The 23,107-nt window shown below is 35.9% G+C and overlaps 3 protein-coding genes across 5 annotated transcripts; 1 reads left to right on the top strand and 2 right to left on the bottom strand.

Annotated features, from left to right (window-relative positions):
• Nucleotides 1-212: 212 nt before the first annotated feature.
• LOC125192989 (suppressor of mec-8 and unc-52 protein homolog 2) lies at nucleotides 213-4,744 on the bottom strand. Of its 2 annotated transcripts, XM_048090679.1 has the most exons (11): nucleotides 4,580-4,743; nucleotides 4,114-4,257; nucleotides 3,956-4,005; nucleotides 3,675-3,789; nucleotides 3,257-3,305; nucleotides 3,077-3,166; nucleotides 2,518-2,586; nucleotides 2,310-2,433; nucleotides 1,396-1,751; nucleotides 868-1,257; nucleotides 213-629 (listed from the first exon to the last, which is right to left on the bottom strand). In XM_048090679.1, exons 1-11 carry the CDS (start codon nucleotides 4,624-4,626, stop codon nucleotides 351-353), a joined length of 1,713 nt encoding a protein of 570 aa, XP_047946636.1. In that variant the 5' UTR covers nucleotides 4,627-4,743; the 3' UTR covers nucleotides 213-350. The 2 variants fall into 2 exon arrangements, with proteins under 2 accessions (XP_047946636.1, XP_047946637.1); XM_048090680.1 differs by lacking the exon at nucleotides 3,077-3,166 and having other exon boundaries at nucleotides 4,580-4,744.
• A 4,473-nt stretch (nucleotides 4,745-9,217) lies between these two features.
• Nucleotides 9,218-19,823, top strand: LOC125192988 (phosphoinositide phosphatase SAC3-like). 2 transcript variants are annotated; one of them, XM_048090677.1, is made up of 17 exons: nucleotides 9,218-9,498; nucleotides 9,631-9,950; nucleotides 10,748-10,952; nucleotides 11,032-11,197; nucleotides 12,302-12,524; nucleotides 12,751-12,827; nucleotides 13,717-13,904; nucleotides 13,998-14,095; nucleotides 14,285-14,418; nucleotides 14,506-14,634; nucleotides 15,198-15,585; nucleotides 16,237-16,358; nucleotides 16,617-16,730; nucleotides 17,223-17,411; nucleotides 18,039-18,197; nucleotides 19,010-19,118; nucleotides 19,347-19,823. In XM_048090677.1, exons 2-17 carry the CDS (start codon nucleotides 9,831-9,833, stop codon nucleotides 19,464-19,466), a joined length of 2,541 nt encoding a protein of 846 aa, XP_047946634.1. In that variant the 5' UTR covers nucleotides 9,218-9,498; nucleotides 9,631-9,830; the 3' UTR covers nucleotides 19,467-19,823. The 2 variants fall into 2 exon arrangements, with proteins under 2 accessions (XP_047946634.1, XP_047946635.1); XM_048090678.1 differs by lacking the exon at nucleotides 17,223-17,411.
• A 320-nt stretch (nucleotides 19,824-20,143) lies between these two features.
• Nucleotides 20,144-22,395, bottom strand: LOC125192990 (eukaryotic translation initiation factor 3 subunit K-like). The gene is made up of 8 exons (XM_048090681.1): nucleotides 22,211-22,395; nucleotides 21,983-22,039; nucleotides 21,838-21,888; nucleotides 21,689-21,751; nucleotides 21,069-21,119; nucleotides 20,880-20,946; nucleotides 20,692-20,774; nucleotides 20,144-20,547 (listed from the first exon to the last, which is right to left on the bottom strand). Exons 1-8 carry the CDS (start codon nucleotides 22,334-22,336, stop codon nucleotides 20,344-20,346), a joined length of 702 nt encoding a protein of 233 aa, XP_047946638.1. The 5' UTR covers nucleotides 22,337-22,395; the 3' UTR covers nucleotides 20,144-20,343.
• Between the last annotated feature and the right edge of the window lie 712 nt (nucleotides 22,396-23,107).

Below are 23,107 nucleotides of genomic sequence, written 5' to 3'. Positions count from 1 at the left end.
GTTCTTTACCTTTTTTTTTCCCTTTTAGTATACCGAAATCCGATATTTATTTATTTTATTTTATTTTTTTCCTTCTTCAGTATACCGAAATCCGATATTTATTTATTTATTTCGTACTAGTATTTTGCATTAAAACTTGTGTTGCATTAAAATTATTGATCATGGACAGAGGTAGAATTATCTTGTAGAAGTAGAAAAGATGAGGCTGCATATCTCATCAAGTAGTCATCATTTGTAACTGTAAATCAGAATTCAAATATCCAAGTAAAAAACTCAAAACCAAAAAAAATGGGAAGAAGAAAACTGGCTAGAAATGGCATAATACAAATATATATGTGTAACAAGTTGCATCATATCCTTAGCTTCTTTCCCGGAGTTTCATCGCCATACGACCTGCCGTCATCATTTTTGTCGCCACCCATCTCGGCCTTCTTCCGAGCGAGTAGTTTGTTTATCTTGTGCAGGTCATTGGTGAGCTTCTGTTCCCTGTTCTGCTTCCGGGTCTTCCGACCATCTTGCATCTTCACACCGAACTGGAATGCAGCTTTTGGCATTGCTTCCTTCTCCTCATTGTATTTAGCCCATTCCTCTTCCGTTTCAAAGTCCCACCGGTGAAGCCGTCCCTTTGCCTGTACCAAATATTATAGGAGTATCATATACTTATTCGTAGAATGATGATATGATCATTCTACGGCTATTAATGGATCAGCTTAGGCAGAGTGTTTCACATATGTTTCAGATTTGGACCATCAGAATGTTGTTCTGAGTTCCTATATGGGATTGTTTATAATCCAGAAATTTTTCTTCCATTTTTGTGTTTGTCTATACGTGTAATTGACTTTTTAAGAAATAACAGCAAAAACTTACTCGTCCGCCCATGTCCATCTTGGACAAATCACCTTCCTCATCGCTGTCGACAACCTCACGGTTATATTCTTGGTAACCAGGGTAGCATTCAGAGTAACTATCAGATATAAAATTAGGGTCTTTCTCTCGGGCATCCTTTTCACGCAGTTGTTGAAGTCTCTGATCGTCTCTCTTAAACACAGATCCCAAGCCCCTATCCTTCTCTTCTTGGGTCATGAAACGCGGATCCTGCAGAGCATTTGGATCGGCTTGAGCTTGCATATCATAAGCCTGCATGTCTTGCTGAAGATACTGCTCAGGGTAAGCTAGTTGCTCAGCATATTGGTAATTCTGCCACTCTCCTTGGTAGCCACTAGCCAACGCTTGTGCTTGCAAAGCCTCGTATCCATCCTGAGCAGCAAAGATGAAACTCATTGAGAAGCATAGAGTAATAAAACTGAAGTGTCATGGACAAACGGAATGTTAAGATTCAAATGATAAATAAATCAGAGAAGTCCAAAAGAGAAAGAAAAAATAACATGCACTAACTGCTTGTTCCCAGCCATGAGATAGCTCAGCAGGTGGTACTGGACCATACGCAGGCTCAGCAAAGTAGGACTGTTTCTCTTTGTTCCGAGGAGATTCTTCCATATCCTCTGAAATTGGGCTGTGGCTCATATCTTTACTGGGAATAGTATAGTCTACACCATCACCCACAAAAATATCTTCCTCTTCTTTCCTAACAATGGGCGACTCCACCTTCTCTTTCGTGTCAGGATAATTCTTTCTGGGAGGTGGGGGAGGTGGTGGCAGTCGGATTTCTCCACCATTTTGATTCTTCAGAGACTCAGATTTCAAAATCCTTTCATCTTCCTCATATCCATTAGGAACAGAAAAATTCTTTCCTAAAAATTACAGGTCATGTTAGAACAAGCACAGCAAGACATATAGGGAATGGAAAGGCAAGCTTAGGAGTTGCGAGATATCAGAAAGGAAGTCAAAAGAACCACAACAATAATAGAAGATTGTAAAGACAAATAAGAAACTAGCAACAATGGTTGTTGTGTGACAGTATCAAAATAAGGACAATCATATGTTAGATAGCACATTTTTGTGCTATCATTGTTCTCTTTCCTGACTCCATTTTGCAATCATGCTCTTTATCTACTTAATCTACACCAATGTTAAATAGCACATTAGCACAACAAGCTTCCAAGATCGAATATGTTTGTGGTTTAATAGATAATCTACACCGATGTTAAATAGCACATTAGCACACCAAGCTTCCAAGATCGAATATGTTTGTGGTTTAATAGATAATCTACACCGATGTTAAATAGCAAAGCACAACAAGCTTCCAAGATCGAATATGTTTGTGGTTTAATAGATAAACTATAATGCGTCTTATGACTATAGAAATAGGAAACAGCTTAGACAAGTTCAACAAATGCTTGATAAAACACCTTTTCCATCTTTGTCTTTCTTTTTCTTTTTCATAACCTTCCCCGATGAGCCAAGGCGAAGATATGACATGATCTTAGCAATTCGATCTAGCACTGAACCATCAACACTCACGGTAACCATCTCCTGGAGATAAAGGAATGGCATGGTATTATACACAGTCATAAAAAAGGCAAAACAAAACCAACAAAAAAAAGAGGACTAAAATACCTCCGGAACAGGACAATCGGCTTTACTTCTGTGGACAGTTGTTGGAATGTCATGAGAGAACCCACTTTCCTGACATACATGTAACACAAAATATTGTTTTAACATGGCTAACAAGGCAATTTTACTCAAGACACTATTTAGGCTTCAATATCAAACGAATATGTCAGCAAATGAAAGCACTCAGCCAAACTGCTGCCAGATCAGTCTTGCATAGATGCACAGTCCATCATGGTACAACAGAAAACATTAACATAATGGCATGGTGAACATAAAATATATCATTAAGTCTTTGTGAGGCTAGCTGAACTATAATAATTTCGGTAGCATGAATCAAGATCATGATCCTTTGATGCTATTAGGATGGATTATCTTATCATAACAAAGTGCAATGGTGGAAAAGGGACTCATTGACACTCTGTGCGTAGCATCATTGCAATATTAGGATCAATCAAGTAGCTCACGATTACCCAACTATGGATGGCTAAAAAATTGTTTTCACCTCTTTTATTTCAGTAAAAACTGTGAATTGCTTGGACCCTACAAATATTAAATGTCTTACCATGTTAAAAATAAAAGCCATTCTTCCAGGAAGGAACATTTCATTTGTCTTGATGACTGTTTGTGGCTTGACTATGCATTGATAAACTGACTGTTATAAGAGCACTACAATTAGTTCAAAGAACAAATATCCAGCTGTAGCTTCAAAAACCAAATTCCCCAGAAGAAAGAAAATATGCACCTTTGCTGTTGCAGTGCGGAAAGTTACAGGCTGATCGTCCTTTTGTACTCTATACACAAGTAAAACGCAGAATGAATGAACAGGATTAAGAAATTAAATACTAGTACCAAGCCTGAACTTTTTCACCAAGTAGTCCTTTATTCTTTGACCAATTAACTATGAAGATAGCATTTCCATTCAAGACCCAGTTGGCTTATGAAAAAAGACTCCTTTTTCAGAACAAATAGATCTGATAATATATACATGGGGCCTTTTTATTAGTTAGGATACAAGCCATTTCTTTTTAAAAAAGTAAGTGTGTGTGTGTGAACAACGTAATCCAGAAGAAATCTAAGAGGACCCAACAAGCCACAAAAGAAATGTAAGAAAGGGTAGAAACAGATTCCAAGCCTCTAACGAACTGAAAAGAGTAACATACTTAGGTTTCCCATCATTCTCTTCTCCAGCATCGGGCTTTTTATCAATTTCACTTCGCACTTTATTAAGCAACGCATAATCCAACCCTTTGACCAAATGAGTGTGCTCAACATCACCTGAATAACATAATCAGCCACTCATAAGAACCTTCACATGAAACATGTAAGTCTAGCTCAAACAGAAACACAGGCTGCCACCAAAACATGGCCAAAAGCACTAACTATCAAAACAACAAAAATTCAGACGAAATAAGTAACTGCGTAACCATCTAAAGCCTCATACCTCCAAGATATTTACTCTTCTCAATAGATAACTTGTGCGCATCAGCAGACCTGAGTAACAAAAGAAGACAAGCATAATAACACACTGAAACGAAAGTAAATTAAAATACAAAGAGCACGCATAACTACAGCTGAAGCCAGTTATGTTGAGCATCTCACAATATATCAACACTTCCAGGAGGAGCAACGGCATGAAACGACGTCAGTTCAGTGATCTCGTAGTCTGGATTCTGATCTTCCCTCCGCTCTTTAGCTCGGTCCCTGTATTTCGGCAGCTCAGGCTCTTCCGGCTTCTCCTCCTTACTAAAAAAAAAAAAAAAAAAAAAAAAAAAAAAAAAAAAAAAAAAAAAAAAAAAAAAAAAAAAATCCACACTCTCAGCACAATTACACCATAACATAACCACCTCCACAAATTATAACAAACAAGTGCAATATCAATCAACATTCAATCATCACTATGAAACCAGCGAGGCACTAAAAGAGCTCGCGTTTTCCATCAAACCAGCTCGAAAAACTTAAATTGTGAGCTTATATCACAACAACGGCAAGCGAAATGCAGGAAAAAAGGTGTAAAAATGAATGCAAGCACAATAATCGCAGCGAAGAAGGTGAAGGAAACCCGTACTGGTGGCGCCGCACGGTTTTCTCCTTGTGATTGCGCTTCGACGACATCGCCGAGCAAGTTTCAGGCGCCGATTGATGATTAATCCGTCAAATCGGAAATTCAATTTGATGAAATTTTTCGTTTTTAGGGCTTTTGCGATTGGGAAATTTAGTACTGAAATAAGCGGTTAATTCATCTGAGGAGAGAGAAACCGTTGCTATTTCGCGAATTGGAGTGAAATTACAACTCTACCCTTGCATTTAATAAATTGAAACAGGAAATGTGGGCCTTCAGTTAAGGCCCAATTAAAATTTTGGTTACAGATTGGATTTCATTGGGCTGCAGCCTAATTAAAAATTCTAAAGAAATATTAGTAAAAAGTTCTTTCTAAAAATGTTCAATAAATGTGTAATTATGAAATTGTACTTATATAATTGCAGCAAAAAAGGCGATTCTGTCGCATTGGCAGTCCCACCACTCCAGCCCGACATCATGCGAGGAGGTTAAATCAGGGTACGTAGTAGTCCGTTAAGGGCGAGGTCTTAACCCTGCCAGAAACCCATCTCTCAAGGCCTCACACTTGTGCCTGAGAGATGGAAGCAACTAGCTCCACCACTCTGGCCCGACATCATGTGAAGAGGTTAAATCAGGGTATGTAGTAGCCCGTTAAGGGCGAGGTCTTAACCCTACCAGGAGCCCATCTCCCAAGGCCTCACATTTGTGTCTGAGAGATGGAAGCAACTACACTCCCAAGGCCTCACATTTGTGACACGACAGCAGTGAGATTTTAACTCATACTCATTGCAGCAAGATCTGCCCCTCCGTTGCCAACTGCGCTACGCCCCTGCGGGCGAATTGTATTTATATAATAGAATCTCCAGAGTTCCGCGTCTCGGAAAATAAAAATTTAGTGGTCCGGACGTACTACTGACTATATTTCCCCATACAGAAACAACCTAATTTGCATTGTATTTATAATTAGAACTATGTTGTTTTAACCTGATTATATTTAATTTTTTATACACTCTCAAGCAACAATCATTTTGAATGTTGGCCCTAATTATATACTACTATGATAATATGAAGCAACCGTATATATGTAGTTGCCAAATGGCGATTGGGAGTTGAATAATTAATAGGAATATGAATGTGACATTAAGATAAAAATATTTTGTACCTACTTTGTTACCTATATCATCTGACTTGATGAAGAACATGATCACATTGAAAGGAAAACGAAAGTAAACAAACATATTCATACATTATTTAATGGGAAAGTAAATTAGCAATTATTAAGCTATGTTGGGGCTGGTCTCCGCAGGCTACATTCACTATCTTAATTAATTATCACATTAATTTCTCTCTCTATGAAAAAAGAAGAAGATGAAAAGGAAAGATACCTGATTTTCACATTTTGTTGAATCAACATGTGAAATATGTTTGCATTGCACACCACAAGTGGTACAATATATATTATTTCATTGCAATTTTCCAATAATTATAAATTAAGTAGTAATCTTAAGCCCTCTATATGCATGGATATTTTTGTCGCGGCGTGTGTTTTTTTAATTTATTTATTATTTTTTGGACCTAAAACTTAAATATATTTGGTTAGAAACCAACATTCCACGTGAAGTTTTAGAATACTACTATATCCAATTTGGTTTAGTAACAATACTAAAAAATACTACTATATCATGAATAAACTAGATCATGCATTCGTGGTTGCAAAATAACAAGTTGTTTTGAGCTAGTTAATTAGGTCAATATTGTTAATTTGAGATCTGCTCATTGTTATATTAGTGAGATTTACAAAATGATGATGCTTTATTAAACAAAGTATTAAATACATGCATTAATTATATTACAAAGTGACAACACTTGCCCAATTATTTTAATAATCGAATAAGTGGTGCTACAAATTTACAGAGTATATATTTCTCAATCTACAAATGCTCATTTGCTCTTTATGCATACACATTCTTCACTTACTCGCATCACATATACTCCTACAACTAATTAGAAATACTATGTAGTACAAATTTACAACCAAAAACCTTTTTTCTTCTGCTAGTGTTTGAACATTTTTTTTTACCTAGACGAGTCTCACCACATAGGAGTATCCCACGATGTCGGCGACAAATAGAGAGGGAAGATGAGGGGCTAGGAGGATGCGGCGGTGAAGAAGAGGCGAGTGGAGATGCGTGTATTGTGATGTTGCATGCATCTTAAGTTTTTGTCTAAAATTCCATAGTTTCAGACTTCTCGATTGTTTCAATAATTTATTTGTCGTTTTCACCATATAAAAACAAATAATACTACTATACTATTTCATTTACAAATATAAAATGAAATCAATTTTGAAATGAAATACCGACCAAACTAAAACAATTAGTAGTTTTCAAACACTCTCCCTATATTTGCATAAAATAAGGTCTCAATAATCAACAATTCGACCCACAAGTCGTCTTCATAATACACTATCTACAAAATCTCAATCCAATCTAATACTATAATAAATATTTATCAAAATATTCACCAATAACCACAATTCCTATATCGTGATATCAATTAAGAAGACAATTATTGGAGATGTGTATGTGTGTGAAATTAATGAAAGAGAGAGAAAGCATATTACCTTCCAAGGTTCTAGACGTGGCCTCATGTTCACATCTTTCATTTCATTTCAATTTCCACACCCAAAAATATAGAAACCCTCAATCATTGAATTACACTTTTTATTTATTTCAAACCTAAACAAGCAGCAATCACATTTTTTTATTTATGATCACACATCTCATAACTTTTCTCTCTTTTTATAAATTTATTTATCAATCACATTTTATATTTATGTCACATATCTTATACACTAACTTTTCTCTTCTTTTTATTTATTTATTTATTATGAGACTTTCTAGCGTATTTTCACAGATGTTACGTGGAATACTGCTGAGGTACTCAGCCTTGACCTCCATTAATAATAATCATAATTTTTGGCTTGATTTTGATTTTGATTATGAGAATTTTCAAACAAAAATTAGCTGGATTATGTGGTCAATTGGAGATATTAACACGTTTCCATGATTTAATTTACTAATTTCTCTGACCTGTTCCTGGTAAAGGGGGTTGAGTTGTAATGATGTGAGTTGCCACAATAAACATTTTTTTACTAAAAAAATAAGATCTTGAATTATTATAAAATTATATTGCCACGGCAGAGGAAAGTGTACAGCAAAGTTTAATGTTGTTTGGTTGGTAGGTATTTTGGGTGTAGATAATAATTGTTACTACATGATATATAAATATATATAGGTAATTTTATAAAATTTATATGAAATCAATAATATATAGACCAATAAAAATAGTGGTACATGAATTTTGTTAATTAAATTGAGATCATATTTAACTTTGTTCGAGTTTTGATTAATGTGTATAACAACAAAAGAAGAAAAAGAGGTCAACATAGATCGAGAAGGAGTAATTAAATATTTAAAATATATTTGAAAGTTTGATTTTCAATGAGAAAGAGAAAGTTTGATGATAGTTAATGGAAAATGTTTAGTAGTATATTTTATAGGACTATTATATTTCTATAATTTATCGCATATTATTTAAATAAAATATAATTATTTTATTAATTATTAGAAATTTAATCTTTGTAATACAGAGATTATGTCCAAAATATATGCAATGCATTTAGATAATAAATAGAAACAGTGACCAATGACCAATTACTAGTCACTGTCTCACTCCCAAATTTTGCCCATCTAAAATAATTAATTACTTCCATTTTTTGTAAATTAATGTAAAATGTAGAGTGTAATATACTATAATAACTAATAAGACCCACATTGTTCACAAAAGAATTAGACTTGCTTTATGCAAGTAATAATTTCTCATGGCCTTTTCTTTTAATATGAGTAGTTATTTTTAATATGTATTTTAGCTCACTTTTTGCTGTCAAAAATTTTATAGATTCTGTGGGGTTGCATTATTTTATACTCCATTTAAGTATATCCTAATGAATTTTGTGGCTAAATTTGTGGTGGATATATCAGTAAAGGTAAGATTTACCATGACATATTTGACACAAATTTATAAATGTAACATTCACTACACCATTTTTACTATATACGAATGCTTAGAACAATTGTACCATATGCGCAGAAAAACACTTGAATCTTAAGTACTTACACAATTCACGTATTATCTTCTCCACTCGAAGCTTTTATTGCGCATGCAAAAACGTTTAACATATTATTATTTTAATTATCGAGATTTCTTAAAATGAAAAGCTATGCGGCACTGGCTAACCTATGTGTGCTTAATTTGCAAGCGCAGGCGAAAATTATGCGCGCGCTCATTGTATTTATGAAACTAAGCATTAAAATGCGCGCATTTTTAAAAGAAAAACACGCTGACGTGCATGCTCTTGCATCTTTGAATCTCACTATACTATATCCAACTTACATGCACATAATTTTTTACAAAAAACTATCATCATATAGCTAGGGCAAAATATAGTTTTTGGGAGTAAAAATTTATATTTCAATTAATTTAATGATAAACCTATTTTTTAATCATTATCTGTTGGCAAAATAGATAGAGAAGAATAGCTAGATATAAGCAAAGGCATATTCTATTATTCATCACCAAATAAATTGTGGTTTTCATTTTGCCTCTGCAGATCCAAGCTGTTCATCCCTCTCTCTCTCCTCTCTCTTAAATTGTTTTAGGAATCAATCAAAAACTGGAACCACTCTTCTCTGTTCATCGTCATCATCATTGCAATCATCATTTGAATCAAGCAGAAATTTTCTCCTCGCAGCTCCTCCACCAATTTCCTTGTTTTTCAACCTATTCGCCCCAAATTTGTTGTGTTTTTGTGAGCTCCAGCTATTACAGGCACGTTTGATTTCATCTGTTTTAGTTTTGTGAAGGTTAGGTGTTTTTTTCGGGGAAATGATGCGTGAATCTGTTTCAATTATGGGGGATTTTTCAGTCTCATAGCCTCGGTTGAAGATCAGCTACTGTTTTTCTGTAATTCACGTATCTGCTGCTGTTGAATTTAGGTTTTCGGTAGTGGAAAAGCTGGGGAAGAAAGTCAAAAGCTCGTATGATTTTGATTTCGTCGGGGAATGCTATACCTGAAGCAGCCTACGGTGGTGGTAGCGAGAGGAAGTAGAGGGAGAGTTGTGAGTTGTAATTGAATGCCAGCGTGATTGATTCCCGAGCCCGAGGCTCGGGGCTCGCGAAGAATATTTGGAAAGCAATGGAAGATGTGTCGAATATTGTACAGCTAGAACAGCATGAAGTTCAGCCGGATTCTCCGCCTCCTGCGCCGCCTGCTGAGGGGTTGATGCAGAAATTCAGGCTCTATGAGACTCGATCGGTATGGTATTGTCTTTTCAGCTTATGATTGTTGGTGGCATATCCAGTGAAAATTAAATTCTTTGTTTATTGATCTTGAAATGCTATATGATTATGACATGCTGTGAGATTTCTCTAAATGAATCGGAGATATTTTAGAAGCTTTTGATTGTTATTGTGTTCGTTTTGTCAAATAAAAAATGTTGTTTGGATTGCTGGATTTGTGTTCCCGACTTCCAAACACGCAAGTTCGAAGTTGAATAAATATCGATGTCTAGCTACATGCTTAATTAATTGAATTTCTGGATGTGGTCTGGACATGATTGAAAACTTGCGTATTTGTCTTACTTAAATCCCTCACGCAGTGCTTAGTTTAGTATAAAGTGAAAAGATACTACTTTTTCCTTCTGTGTGCTAGGTTCACCGGTTAGATAAAGCACTTGCCATAACGTGTTGGCATTTGGAGTACCAATAGATACTATTTTGAACTATATGCTTTTGTAACCTATAACTGGCTCGTGTTTTTAGTTGCTGAGAATATAGTTCGATTGTTCACATGTGCTGAAATTGAAAGGGCTCAACTGTTAGATTGAATTGTTGGATAAACTGAAATATCTGTGCCAATATTGAAAATGTGATTATTTTTACATGCATCCAATTTCTCATTCCCTTGGAACAACATCAAAATTGTACCTTATAGTTACTTCAATTGGATGTACACCGATATTTCCGTACTGAATATCTCTTAACCCAACGTTCTAAGTTCTAATCAACAGGTTTTTATCTACATCTGATTATATTTTGTTATTTTGGTTGCAGAATTTTTATATGGTAGGAAGGGACAAAACTAGAACCTTCTGGAAAATTTTGAAAATTGATAGGTTGGAACCATCAGAGCTTAACATTCTTGAAGATTCTGCCACATATAGTGAGCGGGAGTGCTCAGATCTCTTAAGAAGAATACATGAAGGAAACAAAGCTACTGGGGGACTTAAATTTATTACTACTTGTTATGGCATCGTTGGTGCGTTCTAGTGCTGATTGTATCCTATTAAGATTATCGATGATAGTCTTGATAATCCATTCTCATCTTTCATTTTCAGGATTCATTAAATTTCTTGGGCCATATTACATGGTGCTCATAACAAAAAGGGAGCAGATCGGTGTAATATGTGGTCACAATGTGTATGCTATATCCAAAAGCGAGATAATTCCCTTGCCAAATTCGGCAGTTAGAGCCAATATGGTCAACTATAAGAATGAGAACAGGTTATAACCTCTCTGCATTTGTAATATGCTCGTTAAAACAATTTCTTTTTAATTTAGATGACAAGCTGTGAGCCATTTCATTAAATCCTATTTTATTTTATGATCACTTCTTATTAAAATGATATAACTATTTTTAGTATCTCTCTAATAAATGATGTTAGTACTTTGGGGGTATAGGAATTTTCATGCGAGAATGCCATGCACTTTTGTAGTTGGAGCAGGTGTTTTATAATACTTAAGTATGTCTTGTTAAAGTAGTGACATGAAGTGGATCTTGTCAATCTTCAGTTCAATGTAATGTACTAGTTTCCATCATAACTGGACTTGTCCAATTTTTTATTCATGGATTCTGGAATGGAAGCTACTAAAGCTGAGAGAATTAAGAGAGTAATTCTTGTCCAAATAAGTTGGACGCATGTCTTCTATGCCAGATAGTTTTCACCACTCTCCCTAGACAAGACATTACTGATATGACAATGGTTGCAGAAAACTAAATAATCTATGTGGTAGATTGTTATTGTATTGGAATTGAGATTTAAGATCCTCAGTGTGGTGGAATGTTGGTTGCTTTGATCTTTGATATCTATGCCTATGATTTTATAATTGTTGATCCCAAACACTCCCTAGTTTCGGAATTTGGACATGTATCGAGAACTTGGGAATTTATTATTTAAATGATCGTCTTCACTTTTATTATACTTTTTAATATCTTATTTTTACTCTGTAAACAAATGTCAAGCTCAAGTAGGGCTCTATTAAATGATTGCTAACCCACAGTTCGCTTTATTTCCTTCTAAGTTTCTTTAGGCCAAAGCCAAACAGGATTTACTTATAACTCGTGTCACCTAAACTGTTGCCTGCTGTTTGATATTTGATTGCGCAACATGAAAATTTTCCTGAATATAATACTACTGTACTATTTATTATTCAGCGAAATTCTCATAAGCAGTTCATAAAAACTAAATTTTTTTTACATAATTTTTTTTTGTTTGTATTTTCTATACCCAGTATGTTCCATGCAAAGATTTTGTATACCTAATATGCATTTCTGGATATTTTGCTGCTTAATTGTTTAGTGAACATTGTTATTTATTGGTGACATAGATACAAGAAGCTCTTGTGCATGGTGGATCTTACTAAGGATTTCTACTTTAGTTACTCCTACCATGTGATGAGAAGTCTCCAGAGGAACATGTGTGATAATGAGACTGGGCAAGTCTTGTACGAAACTATGTTTGTGTGGAATGAATTTCTGACTCGTGGAATACGAAATATTCTTCAGAATACTGTATGGACTGTTGCCTTGGTCTATGGCTTTTTTAAGCAGGTGAGGTTGCACAATATTCATGAGTTGCTCCGGCTTAATATATAGGAGTATATAGATATACTTCCAGATTTCATCAATCTTATATATTAATTTGGTATTGCCGTTTCACCTCCATTTAATCACAATAATTGTGCTTATTAAATGATTTTGTATCTTGCCATTGCTTACCTTTTTCAAGTATTTAGAATCTGATTGTGATTGCATGATCTTGATGAACCCAACCCAGGCTACACTTTCTATATCAGGGAGGGATCTCAAGCTGACTCTAATATCCAGGCGTTCCCGACATTATGCTGGCACTAGGTAAGTTTGCAACTGTAAAAGTGTCAAAATTTGGAGTATATAAGTCGAGTCCAAGTTACATATTCTCTTATGGCACTTTGTTTCAAACATGCATTTATCTATTTTCGAGGATCTTCAAACTCTACTGCTTTAATAGACACAGAATGCAGGACGTGGCACATCTTAAATTTATTCGTCTTTAAGCATGCAACTATGCATAACTCCCTCATTTGATTTACTTCTCAGTATGGGATATTGTTTTATTTTGGCCAGTTGGACCCCCCACCTCCCAAAATAAAAAATAAAAAAAATTGTAAAAGAAATGCATACAGATGTTTTTGGCACGTGCTGCTAGAAGCATGCTTGTGTTAGGATGATATCTAATTCCATAAAGTCAAGTGTTATTAAGGGTTGACAAATCTCAATCAAAATACAAAAAAAAAAAAAAAATTAAATTGCGCTACTCAAAGGGAAAGCAGCTTTGGATCCTTAGTGGTTTGACACTCATTAGCTGGTTATGAGGTGTAGGAGTGTTCTAATAACAAACTTATTATTTTCTCATTTGTGGTTATGAATATCGTATACACTGTGGAGGTCTGTATGACATATATCAACTGTTACTATCACTTGGGATACAATGAACACTGAGATTGGAAAGAAATAGCTCTTTTGAGCTTTTGTGGTGGTGCTTTACCTGACAGGACAAATGTTTTGTTGCATAACTTAGGCTTTATTAACTTATAATGCTCCTCTTAGTTAGGTCATATTGAATCATTGCTCACATCCCGCTTGTTATTCTCTAAGTTTTTTCCCTCTGCCCTTTTCACCTCTAAATTTGTCAGGGTAGAGTTTTTTTTGAGAATTCTGTCCTTTTGAGCCTTCCATATGAAGCTAAAATTAATTAATGCAGATATCTGAAGCGAGGTGTCAATGAGAGGGGCAGAGTGGCAAATGATGTTGAGACTGAGCAAATTTTAACCGAGGATGTTCCAGAAGGACTGCCTTTGCAAATTAGTTCTGTGGTCCAAAATCGTGGGTCAATACCACTCTTCTGGTCACAAGAAACCTCCCGCCTAAATATCAAACCGGATATTATATGTATGTTTGCCCAATTACTTGATTTGTATTTGTTCATTTTTCATATCTATGAGAGATGCATATAATCTCTAAGCTGTCACTTCTGTTTTGTAGTGTCAAAGAGGGACCAAAGATATGAAGCTACAAGGCTTCATTTTGAAAATCTTGCCAATAGATATGGGAATCCCATCATTATTTTGAATTTGATTAAGGCAAGAGAATTTAATATGTTTGGCTTTGGCATTCTAGTGTTTTTATAGAAACAAGGCACACACAAATTTTTCTGCAAGGCCCAAGTTATAATAACTGCCTAATCATCTGTATTCGCTGAAACAATTCTATACATAGAATGTTCATGTCTGTGTATATAGACACTGATTTTCAAATTTTTTGTTTAACAGACAAATGAAAAGAGACCGCGAGAATCCATTCTTCGCACAGAGTTCGCCAATGCCATTGAAGTAATAAATAGGGATCTTTCTGAGGAGAAGCGTCTTAAATTTCTCCACTGGGATCTGAATAAACATTCTCGAAGGTATTTAATGTTCAATTTTGTATTGCTCTTGGTTATGTGCATATGTTATTGATCTGATTTGATGTTTCTATTTCTGATTTTCTCCAGCAAATCTGCAAATGTATTGCTACTGTTGGGAAAGGTGGCTACATATGCTTTGACGCTAACAGGTTTTTTCTATTGTCAAGCCACACCAGAGATGCTATCAGGGGGACAACTTAAATGCCCTAGTAATGAGTAAGTCGCACATTCCACGTGTAACCAAACTATAATCTTCTCTTTGACATTTCTATTTTCCTCACAATGTTATTCTTAGATATCATTGTTTTATCAGCTTCCCCTTTATTGGTATTATGTCCATCGTGCCCCCTGTGTTGGCTTTTATGTTAGTTAATGTGGATAATTGTGGGCCATGTTAGTTATTTGTAAATTGGTGTGCAAAATGAGGATAAAGTATAAAGGAAAGGTCTCCAAAAAAAGAAAGCCCAGAAGTTTTCACTATTTTAATATTTATGGGACACCCCAAAATGACAAAGTATGCACTATTTTCTGGAAAGGAGAGAGTACATGATATTCTTATTTTCAAAGAGATACTTATGCTCAAAGTAATGTATTAATGTTTCATATGCTAGTTAGAATTGTAAACTGTTCATTGAAAAAGAGTTTTAGCATTTCTTAACAGTGTGCTGAAGAAAGATCCCAAAATAGTTTACAGAATAGTTTGACTACTCTTTGAAATATAACTGGCACTAGAACTTAGTATAGATGCTAATTGGAGTCTTTGTTGCGTTTTAATGCAGGAATCTTTTTGCCCCTGGCATGGCTACCTCAACAAGTTCTCATTCTGAGAATGGAAAGCATAATGATGAGGAGACTGAGGATTCTGATAGCTCAGATAGAAAATCCAGTGGGGGAAATAGCAGCACAAACAGTAATCCTTCTGTCAGGCCACCAATGATCCAAAATGGAGTGCTTCGGACTAATTGCATAGATTGTTTGGATCGCACAAATGTTGCGCAGTATGCATATGGCTTGGCTGCTTTAGGGCACCAGTTGCATGCCTTGGGAGTAACGAACTCGACAAAGATGGACCTTGATGATCCTTTGGCTGAAGAATTGATGGGATGTTATGAGAGAATGGGTGATACTCTAGCACACCAGTACGGTGGTTCTGCTGCTCACAACAAAGTAAGTTAATGTTCTATTATTTTTCTTCATATATTTGGATTCATTTACTGTTTTCCTCAGCATTGTTAATAGTTCTTTAATATAGCTATTTGTGCAATGATGAAAGCCTATGTATTTAATATCTGGTTGAAGGCCATTGGGTGTTTATATGATAAGGTTGTCTGTATAATCTTATAGTTGGAAGGGGACTAATATCAGTCCTCAACCTTAACTACAGAATATATCCACACATTAGGTACTCTCTATAAAGCTGTACTTAAACATCGCATCATGACTTGTATTAGTACTGAATCCAGCGTCTCTGACTAAGTAAAATTTTCGAGTCAAGGGTATTCGTATTGAGACATTTCAAGTTATAACTGTAAATATCACCAAGTAAAAGCTTCTTTTGTTTATGTATGTGAACTTTGTGTTCTTCAAAGGCATATGCAATTTTGAGTCCCTGTACTTGCACACTTCTCCAAATTAGATGTCCTCATAACCACTCTATTCCTTTAATAAAAACTGAATTATTCTCTGATATTGGTAGTTCCAGAAGAGGGAGAAGATGGAATAGAATGTTTTGGATTTCTTCTTGTTGCCAGAATTTGCTTTCAGCTAGGACTTTAATTGTTTTACCTATTAACACGTCGAAATTTTGTTTTATCATAGATTTTCTCTCAGAGAAGAGGCCAATGGAAAGCAGCAACACAGTCACAGGAGTTTTTCCGCACACTCCAGAGATATTATAACAATGCATACTTGGATGGAGAGAAACAAAATGCAATTAATGTGTGAGTTAAAAGCTCTCATAGTTTTATGCGTTTTCAAGATATTTATCCATGTTTAGAGATTAAATTGGAAATGAGATGGTAGAGTGACTTTGATATTTCAGTAATATAGCTGATTAGGTAGTTCTCTCATTTCTGACATCCTCCATAAATTGTAAATAGTTAACTTCAATATTTTGTTTCTTGCACCAGTTGTCTGTTATGCTTTTCAAGGTTTATGTCACAATTTTACTTAAGTTAACTGATTGTATCATGGAGCAGATTTTTGGGACATTTTCAACCTCAACCAGATAAACCTGATTTGTGGGAGCTTGATTCAAATCAGCATTACAATGTGGGAAGAAATGGACAATCAAATTCAGATCAATATGGAAGGTATAACCAGAGTGCCTAGCTACATATCTGCTAGGATACTATGGTGATGCTTATTAAGTTAAACGTGCATATGTGGGTGGTTATTTTATTACTTGTACAACTCTTAGTTATGTTCAGTATGCTTATATTTTTGTCCACTGCACTATTCTCTTAACCACAATTAGAAGTATCAATGACAGGCAACTGACCTTAGTTGGATCCTTGATCCTAGTTCAGTCTGTTAGTGAATATTAATATCCTGTGTTGTCTGCTTCCAGTTGTAATTGAATTAGGTTCTTGATGTTTAAAGGGGGAATATGATGTGTACCTGTTGATCTCAATTCTCAAAGAGTGGCATGCCATTCATTTAGTGTGGTGTTAATTGGTGAAGTTTAAAATCAGTAGGGAAAACAACATACGAAATGTCCAAGATGTAGTTTCTATAACTATATTGTGTGTTATGTGCTGGTGGCAGTCTTCATGGTGACACTCGCTCTTGGTTTGCATTTCTAGGTCACTTTTCAAAAGATCATGGTCAGATGGGAACATCCTTCGTGAAAGTCATTCACCCTCATCTACACCAAACATTAATAAAGTTATGTCCAGTGCTGGTTTCCCTGGTGAATCGGATAGAAGAAGCAAGATTAGTTCCGAGTCTGTACCAAATATGTGTACATCAGAAAGCGAGTTAGCATATTCGAGGTGCATTACTCTCCTAAGGGTTTGATGCTTTATAATGTTTTTTTATGCGGGCAAGATTGCTTGAACCTTGCACAGCATGTATTTGTTAAGTGATCAGTATTATTGCAACACTTTTGTATCCTTTGCATAGCCCTCCAGTAGGAGGCTTCATGTTGGAGGATGACGGCCTTAGTACCCACGAGCTATTTCCTAGAATTATCACAAAAAATATGCTGTGTTGTTTGGATAACTCACTCCATTGCTCAAAAGTTCTCTTGCATCTTTGCATTGCCCTCCAGTAGGTTTTTGTATATTCTTGTGGTAGCCATGGACTCAAATATACTTGGACACTTTGTCTAGCCCTTGTCAAAATATGCGGGGAATGACGGATTTGATGTAATTTAGGCGTTTAACCCAATTATCCTGAATATCATTCTTTTTTCTTTACTGTATCTTGAATATCATTATCATCCTAAGGTTCTTATGCATTTCCTTGACATGTATACAACTCATGTATGTTCATTACATTTGGAAATGCCATGTTTTGTTGTTTTATCTCGATCAATAATAGATTCCTTCGGAATCAGAAAACTCTTCCTTTTGTTATATTATTTTTATAGAAAATTAATCATCTTGTCATTTCTGCAGTGATACTTCTCCAATGCCTAACAGGGAGCTTTTTGCTGAAATGCAAAGAGTAAGGTACCTTGAACATGAAAATGGGGATGCAATTGACTGCTCAAACTTTGTTGACTTAGATTGGCTCTCTTCCTCTGGAAATTCATGCGAGGAAGAGCTATTAGAAAGGTAACTCTTCTATACATAGTAATATGAATTTTCTCTTTGACATAATTATAAGGCGGTGCAGTGATTATTCTCTAAATTTCCTTGTCCGTAATGGACATAAATTGTTGTTGTCATTCTTTAATAGCAGTATTCACTCCAATCCTAAGTTGTATACCTTGATATCATTCTAAATTGTTCTATTCCCTTCATTTGTTACAACATAGGGCTGGCCATTCATTTGGAATGTGTAGTACGTATTACTTCTGATTCCCATCGTATGATCTTAGTTGTTATGTTTTTTATCCATGCCATTTATAGAATGACCCACCTTCCATGCTATTAATGGGACTTGTAGCTCATCCATCGTGATATATATTGACTTGCTAGAGTTTTCATTAAGGCTGTTCTCAGATGGTTGTTCATGATTCTTTTTTTGTGAGACCTGCATCTCTCTCTTTCTGGTTGTGGTGATAGAGTGGTTTCTTAATCTTGGACTTCTCATCACTGACTCGGATAGAGAGCATACTTTCTCAAATTTTCAATATATGATACCACACTTTCTAAATCGGCCAACACAGTCCAGATTTGATGTAACATCCAATTTGGACTTCTCATATATGAATACTTCCTCAAAATCTCCATGTATCATGTACTTAAATAGTAAATATTTGCTCAAATTTTTATCCACGTTTTACATAGTTTTATTTGGGGCTTACCCAGCAGGCCAGAATAGTATCATAAACAATGGTTGGCAGTGGACAGTGGTTCTCGGCAATTGACTGTGAACCCTTCAGAATTTTAATGAGCTAACCCTTCTCTTTTTCCATACCCAGGTCAATGCTGTTAGCATCTCCAACAGCTCTGCTATCATCAGAAAATGTTATCAATGAAACAATTAGTGAAATCACGGCATCCACCAGTGAATGTGGATCCAGCAGAAGGGTAATGTTCATCTACCCACCCATGTATTTGCTTTAAAGATCAAGTTACAGAGATGTGGAAAGGAATTGTGTAGGAATTATATGATATTAAGAAGTCAGCCTTAAGTTGTTTACTTTTTGAAAGCACTGAAATTTTGTTATACAAACTGAGAAATCCGATTACTCTGACTTTATGACATCTACCGGGCATTAACACTGGATGCACTGGTTCTACTTTTTACGAATGCAGGGTAGAGATCACACCGGGACTGAGCTTGGCTACACTGAAGCCCAAAATTATGAAGTTCTCGAAGACTTCTCTGATAGTTTTGTGCGTTGGGTGACCTACGGGGAAGCAATCTGCCACTGAAGGCTATAATTTTGTCTCCGGCACTAATAGCTATCGGCTCCAGGAACCGTTGGCAGCAAGGAAGCTAGGCCACACCTGGGAAGATAACTTAGCTTGAAAGAGTAAATAGACTACAGTTTTTAAGATTCTTTTGGAGCTCTTTTCTGTTCCTTTTTTCCTTTCCCTTCTGTTTATGTGCTCTGATATTTAGTCCTCCACACCACCTCTAGTATATGTGTATATATCCATATCATAAACTAATGGTCGGAGCTCCACCTTCTTAGCACTAGGGCTACTATTATTGATTCTTTTCATTTATTTGTGGATTTTTTACTTTGGTGGAAACAATTGACGTTGCAAATAAGTTTCTCAACCATACTCCCTTTTGTTGATTCTTACAGTATTCAAGTTTGAATGCCTCATTCTGGCTGATAAAAGTTGCTCAATATACTGCAGCTCCTAGGATTTGATATGAAACATATGATCTAATAATTCTTAACTTGCAAACTTGTTTTTGGTATTCAATAGATTTATTTATTAGCAGAAAAGTTATGATTGGCACAAACTATATAGTTGGGAAGTTGACACTTTATGTGACCACCCAATTCAAACCTACCAAAAATGTGCAGCAAGAATCATGTGACTTCAACCTAATTGGTTCTTGCTTGAGAAAGGTGAAGATAGAGTGAAAAAAGAAGTTACAGTCAAATAACAAGATTTTGCATTTAATCCTCGTACATGATAATAATATGCTACAGCTGAAAATAGATCAAATAGGTCTTCTTTAATGAAAGCACTATAGTTCCATATTAGATTCAAAAATAGTGTTTTGGCAAGAAAATCACGCATCTCTTCAGAAGAACGATCACTTCCAAATTGTGCCCCTCCACAGCAGAGATTAGCCGAGAATGGGAAGAATACGGGTGATATTCTCCAAAGGAATCCCATCTGCAGCACTCTTCTTAAGCTCTGGATCGTTAAACTCATTGTGAGGAAAGATGATAAGTTGACCCTTGTTCTGATTCTTCTCTATAGACCAACCGGAGTTAGTGATGTGGTGCTCAATGAACTTGTCTAAGACCAGACCTTCGATGTTGATGGCCTGTGAAATAACCAGCCATTCAAAACATCTTAATCATGTTTGGTAATAAATGGAATGGATTAAATGTTTTACTTGAGTTATATAAAAGCTTTTATATTAATTTGAATTTTACAAAAGAGGGTGCTTCAAGGCAGAGAATCATACCTCGGCAAGAACTGTTCTGGGAACTTTTTGATAAGTTATTGAAAGGACGTGGATTGCATATGCTTGGATTGCTTGCTCAAAACCTGATTAAGCTAGGCATGTCAGTAAACTACAGCAGAGGCAAGCACTGAGAATGCACAATGTTGTGGTGGGGAATCAAAGAAACAATAGTGGCCAACTCCATATACCTGGTACGACCTCCAATATATGACAGTTCTTAGCAGCTTCATCCCAAAACTGACGAAATCGGGCAGTCTGTGCATGAAGTAGAAGTACATAGTATGATACGTTTCTAACAAATGAATATCTCACAAGGCATATGACCAAAAGGAGCATGTTTCATGGCGATTAAAGTAGAGAAAAGATGATAAACATACCTCCAAGTAGTGCGAGAGAACGATGAGAGTCTTAAATTGATCTTCCATTTGCTAATGGTTCCACACAAAAAAAGCAGGACAAGATGTTAGAATACTTATGTCCTTTGAAACAAAGCAATGATATGCACCCGATGATATATAATATATAAAGAAACAAAAGTAAAAACATACATAGTTCCATCAGCCAACTAGTGCGAGAGAACGATGAGAGTCTTAAATTGATCTTCCATTAGCTAAAATGCATTAAGTTATACAGCAACTAAAAGTAAAACATGCATAGTTCCATCAGCCAACTTATATAAATATCATGTTCTACATTGATAAGATTGTTAAAAGGGAAAGATCTGGTTATTATATCGCAAGTACTCTTTGTCTAATGCATTGGGTGAAGGAGGAACGGAAGCAACTATCCCCTGTTTATTACCATACCAATTGTAATTCCCCTTCCCTTCCATAACCCAAGCACCCACTCAGTTCTCATATTCAGAAGTTGCTTCCCAGTCAAACATGAAGCATAGTGCAAACATGCTAGGTCTTTTACTAAAGCTCTCTTGGACTTGAAGTAAGGCAAAACTCGGAAGTAACTGTGGTTTGAGAGACTAAAGAGATAGATAAAGTACCACTCTCTCAGGAATTAGGAAGAGGCAGAGACTGAAATCCGGGGCCGGCATTGCCATCAGTGCCTGTGTAAAACATCAATTTGTTAATCACAAATGCACAACACATACTCAGTATAATTCTCTGCATCTAAAAAACACACTCAACTGACCTTAATCAAAATGCGAGCAACTATCTGAGTACTCATCCGCTCTGGCTCAAACTGTAGGGTTTCAATTGTGCAAAAGAGTAAAAATCAATCACAATCACAACTTCCATCAATGATGCAAACAAAAAAAATTCTCCAAACAAGGAACCTGGTAGAGACGCAGAAGGCACAGATTCGCATTCGAACTGTAGGTTTGCGACGAAACCTAAAATCACATTATCAAAGCGAAACATTTTAGGTGAAAAAAATCACATTTTCATCTAATTATCAATTCAGCAAAACAGCAACAAGTCGAACGAAGCCCAAGTGAAAAAATCCAAAATTGGAAATGCCCAGACATCGAAATTGACCTAGGTGAAGCAAAATAGCGGCTTACTTGCTCGTTGACGTAGTTCTCGAGATCGGGAAGGATGTCGGGGTTGTAGGGATTGACGGAAACGAGCTGCTCGACGGTGTAAGACATCTCCGACTGCGGCTTCTGATTGGTCATCTCTCTTCCCATTTTTGCAATTTCTGCGCTAAATTTGATTGAAGAAGATGAACAATGCTGCACACTGAAGTTGATTTTAGGGCTTTATCGCCTCTATTGGGCCCTACGAATTGGGCTGGGCTATCTCCTCGGCCATATCATCAGTGTTTATTTATGAATAAGTATCATACTCCCAACTCTAATTGTAAGTTATATGATAAATATGGAGTACATAATTTAAATGTTAGAAAATGAGTTATGAATATTTTTTTTTTCATATTTAAACTAAAACTGAGAGGACACAATTTGATTTATAACACTAGCTCTGTCTTTTAAAATGATCTTGATAATAGATGTCATAAGTTATAATGCAAATTTAATAAAATAGAATAAAAAGAAAATATCGTCGAAATATAATTACTCCCCATTATTTGATAAAGACAATGTTAAAGTCTCCAATTTCCAAGAATAATCCTTCTACTAAACGCGCAGGCCCTTTTCCGTCATTTCACAAACAACTCCCGCGCAACTAACTACCTCCAACTTCAATCTTGATCCAATCCGCCATTGATGAAAGCAGAAGCAGCTCCATCTCACTTCAACCAAGCAACAAATCCACTCCCCCATGGATTTCAAACGCATCCGAATCAGCATCACCATCCCCCGCCTCACCAAAACCCGCACCAAAACAATCATCACCGCCCTCCTCTCCCTCGCCATCTCCGCCTTCGTCCTCTCCATCTTCCTCCACTTCTCCCACCTCCACCGCCCCCCCACCCCCAACACCCCCCTCTCCTCCGCCTG

Source organism: Salvia hispanica, chromosome 6 (assembly GCF_023119035.1).
Source record: "Salvia hispanica cultivar TCC Black 2014 chromosome 6, UniMelb_Shisp_WGS_1.0, whole genome shotgun sequence".
NCBI lineage: Eukaryota > Viridiplantae > Streptophyta > Magnoliopsida > Lamiales > Lamiaceae > Salvia > Salvia hispanica.
Note: the sequence above shows the minus strand (reverse complement) of the source record. Positions and strands in the feature narration are given on the sequence as shown.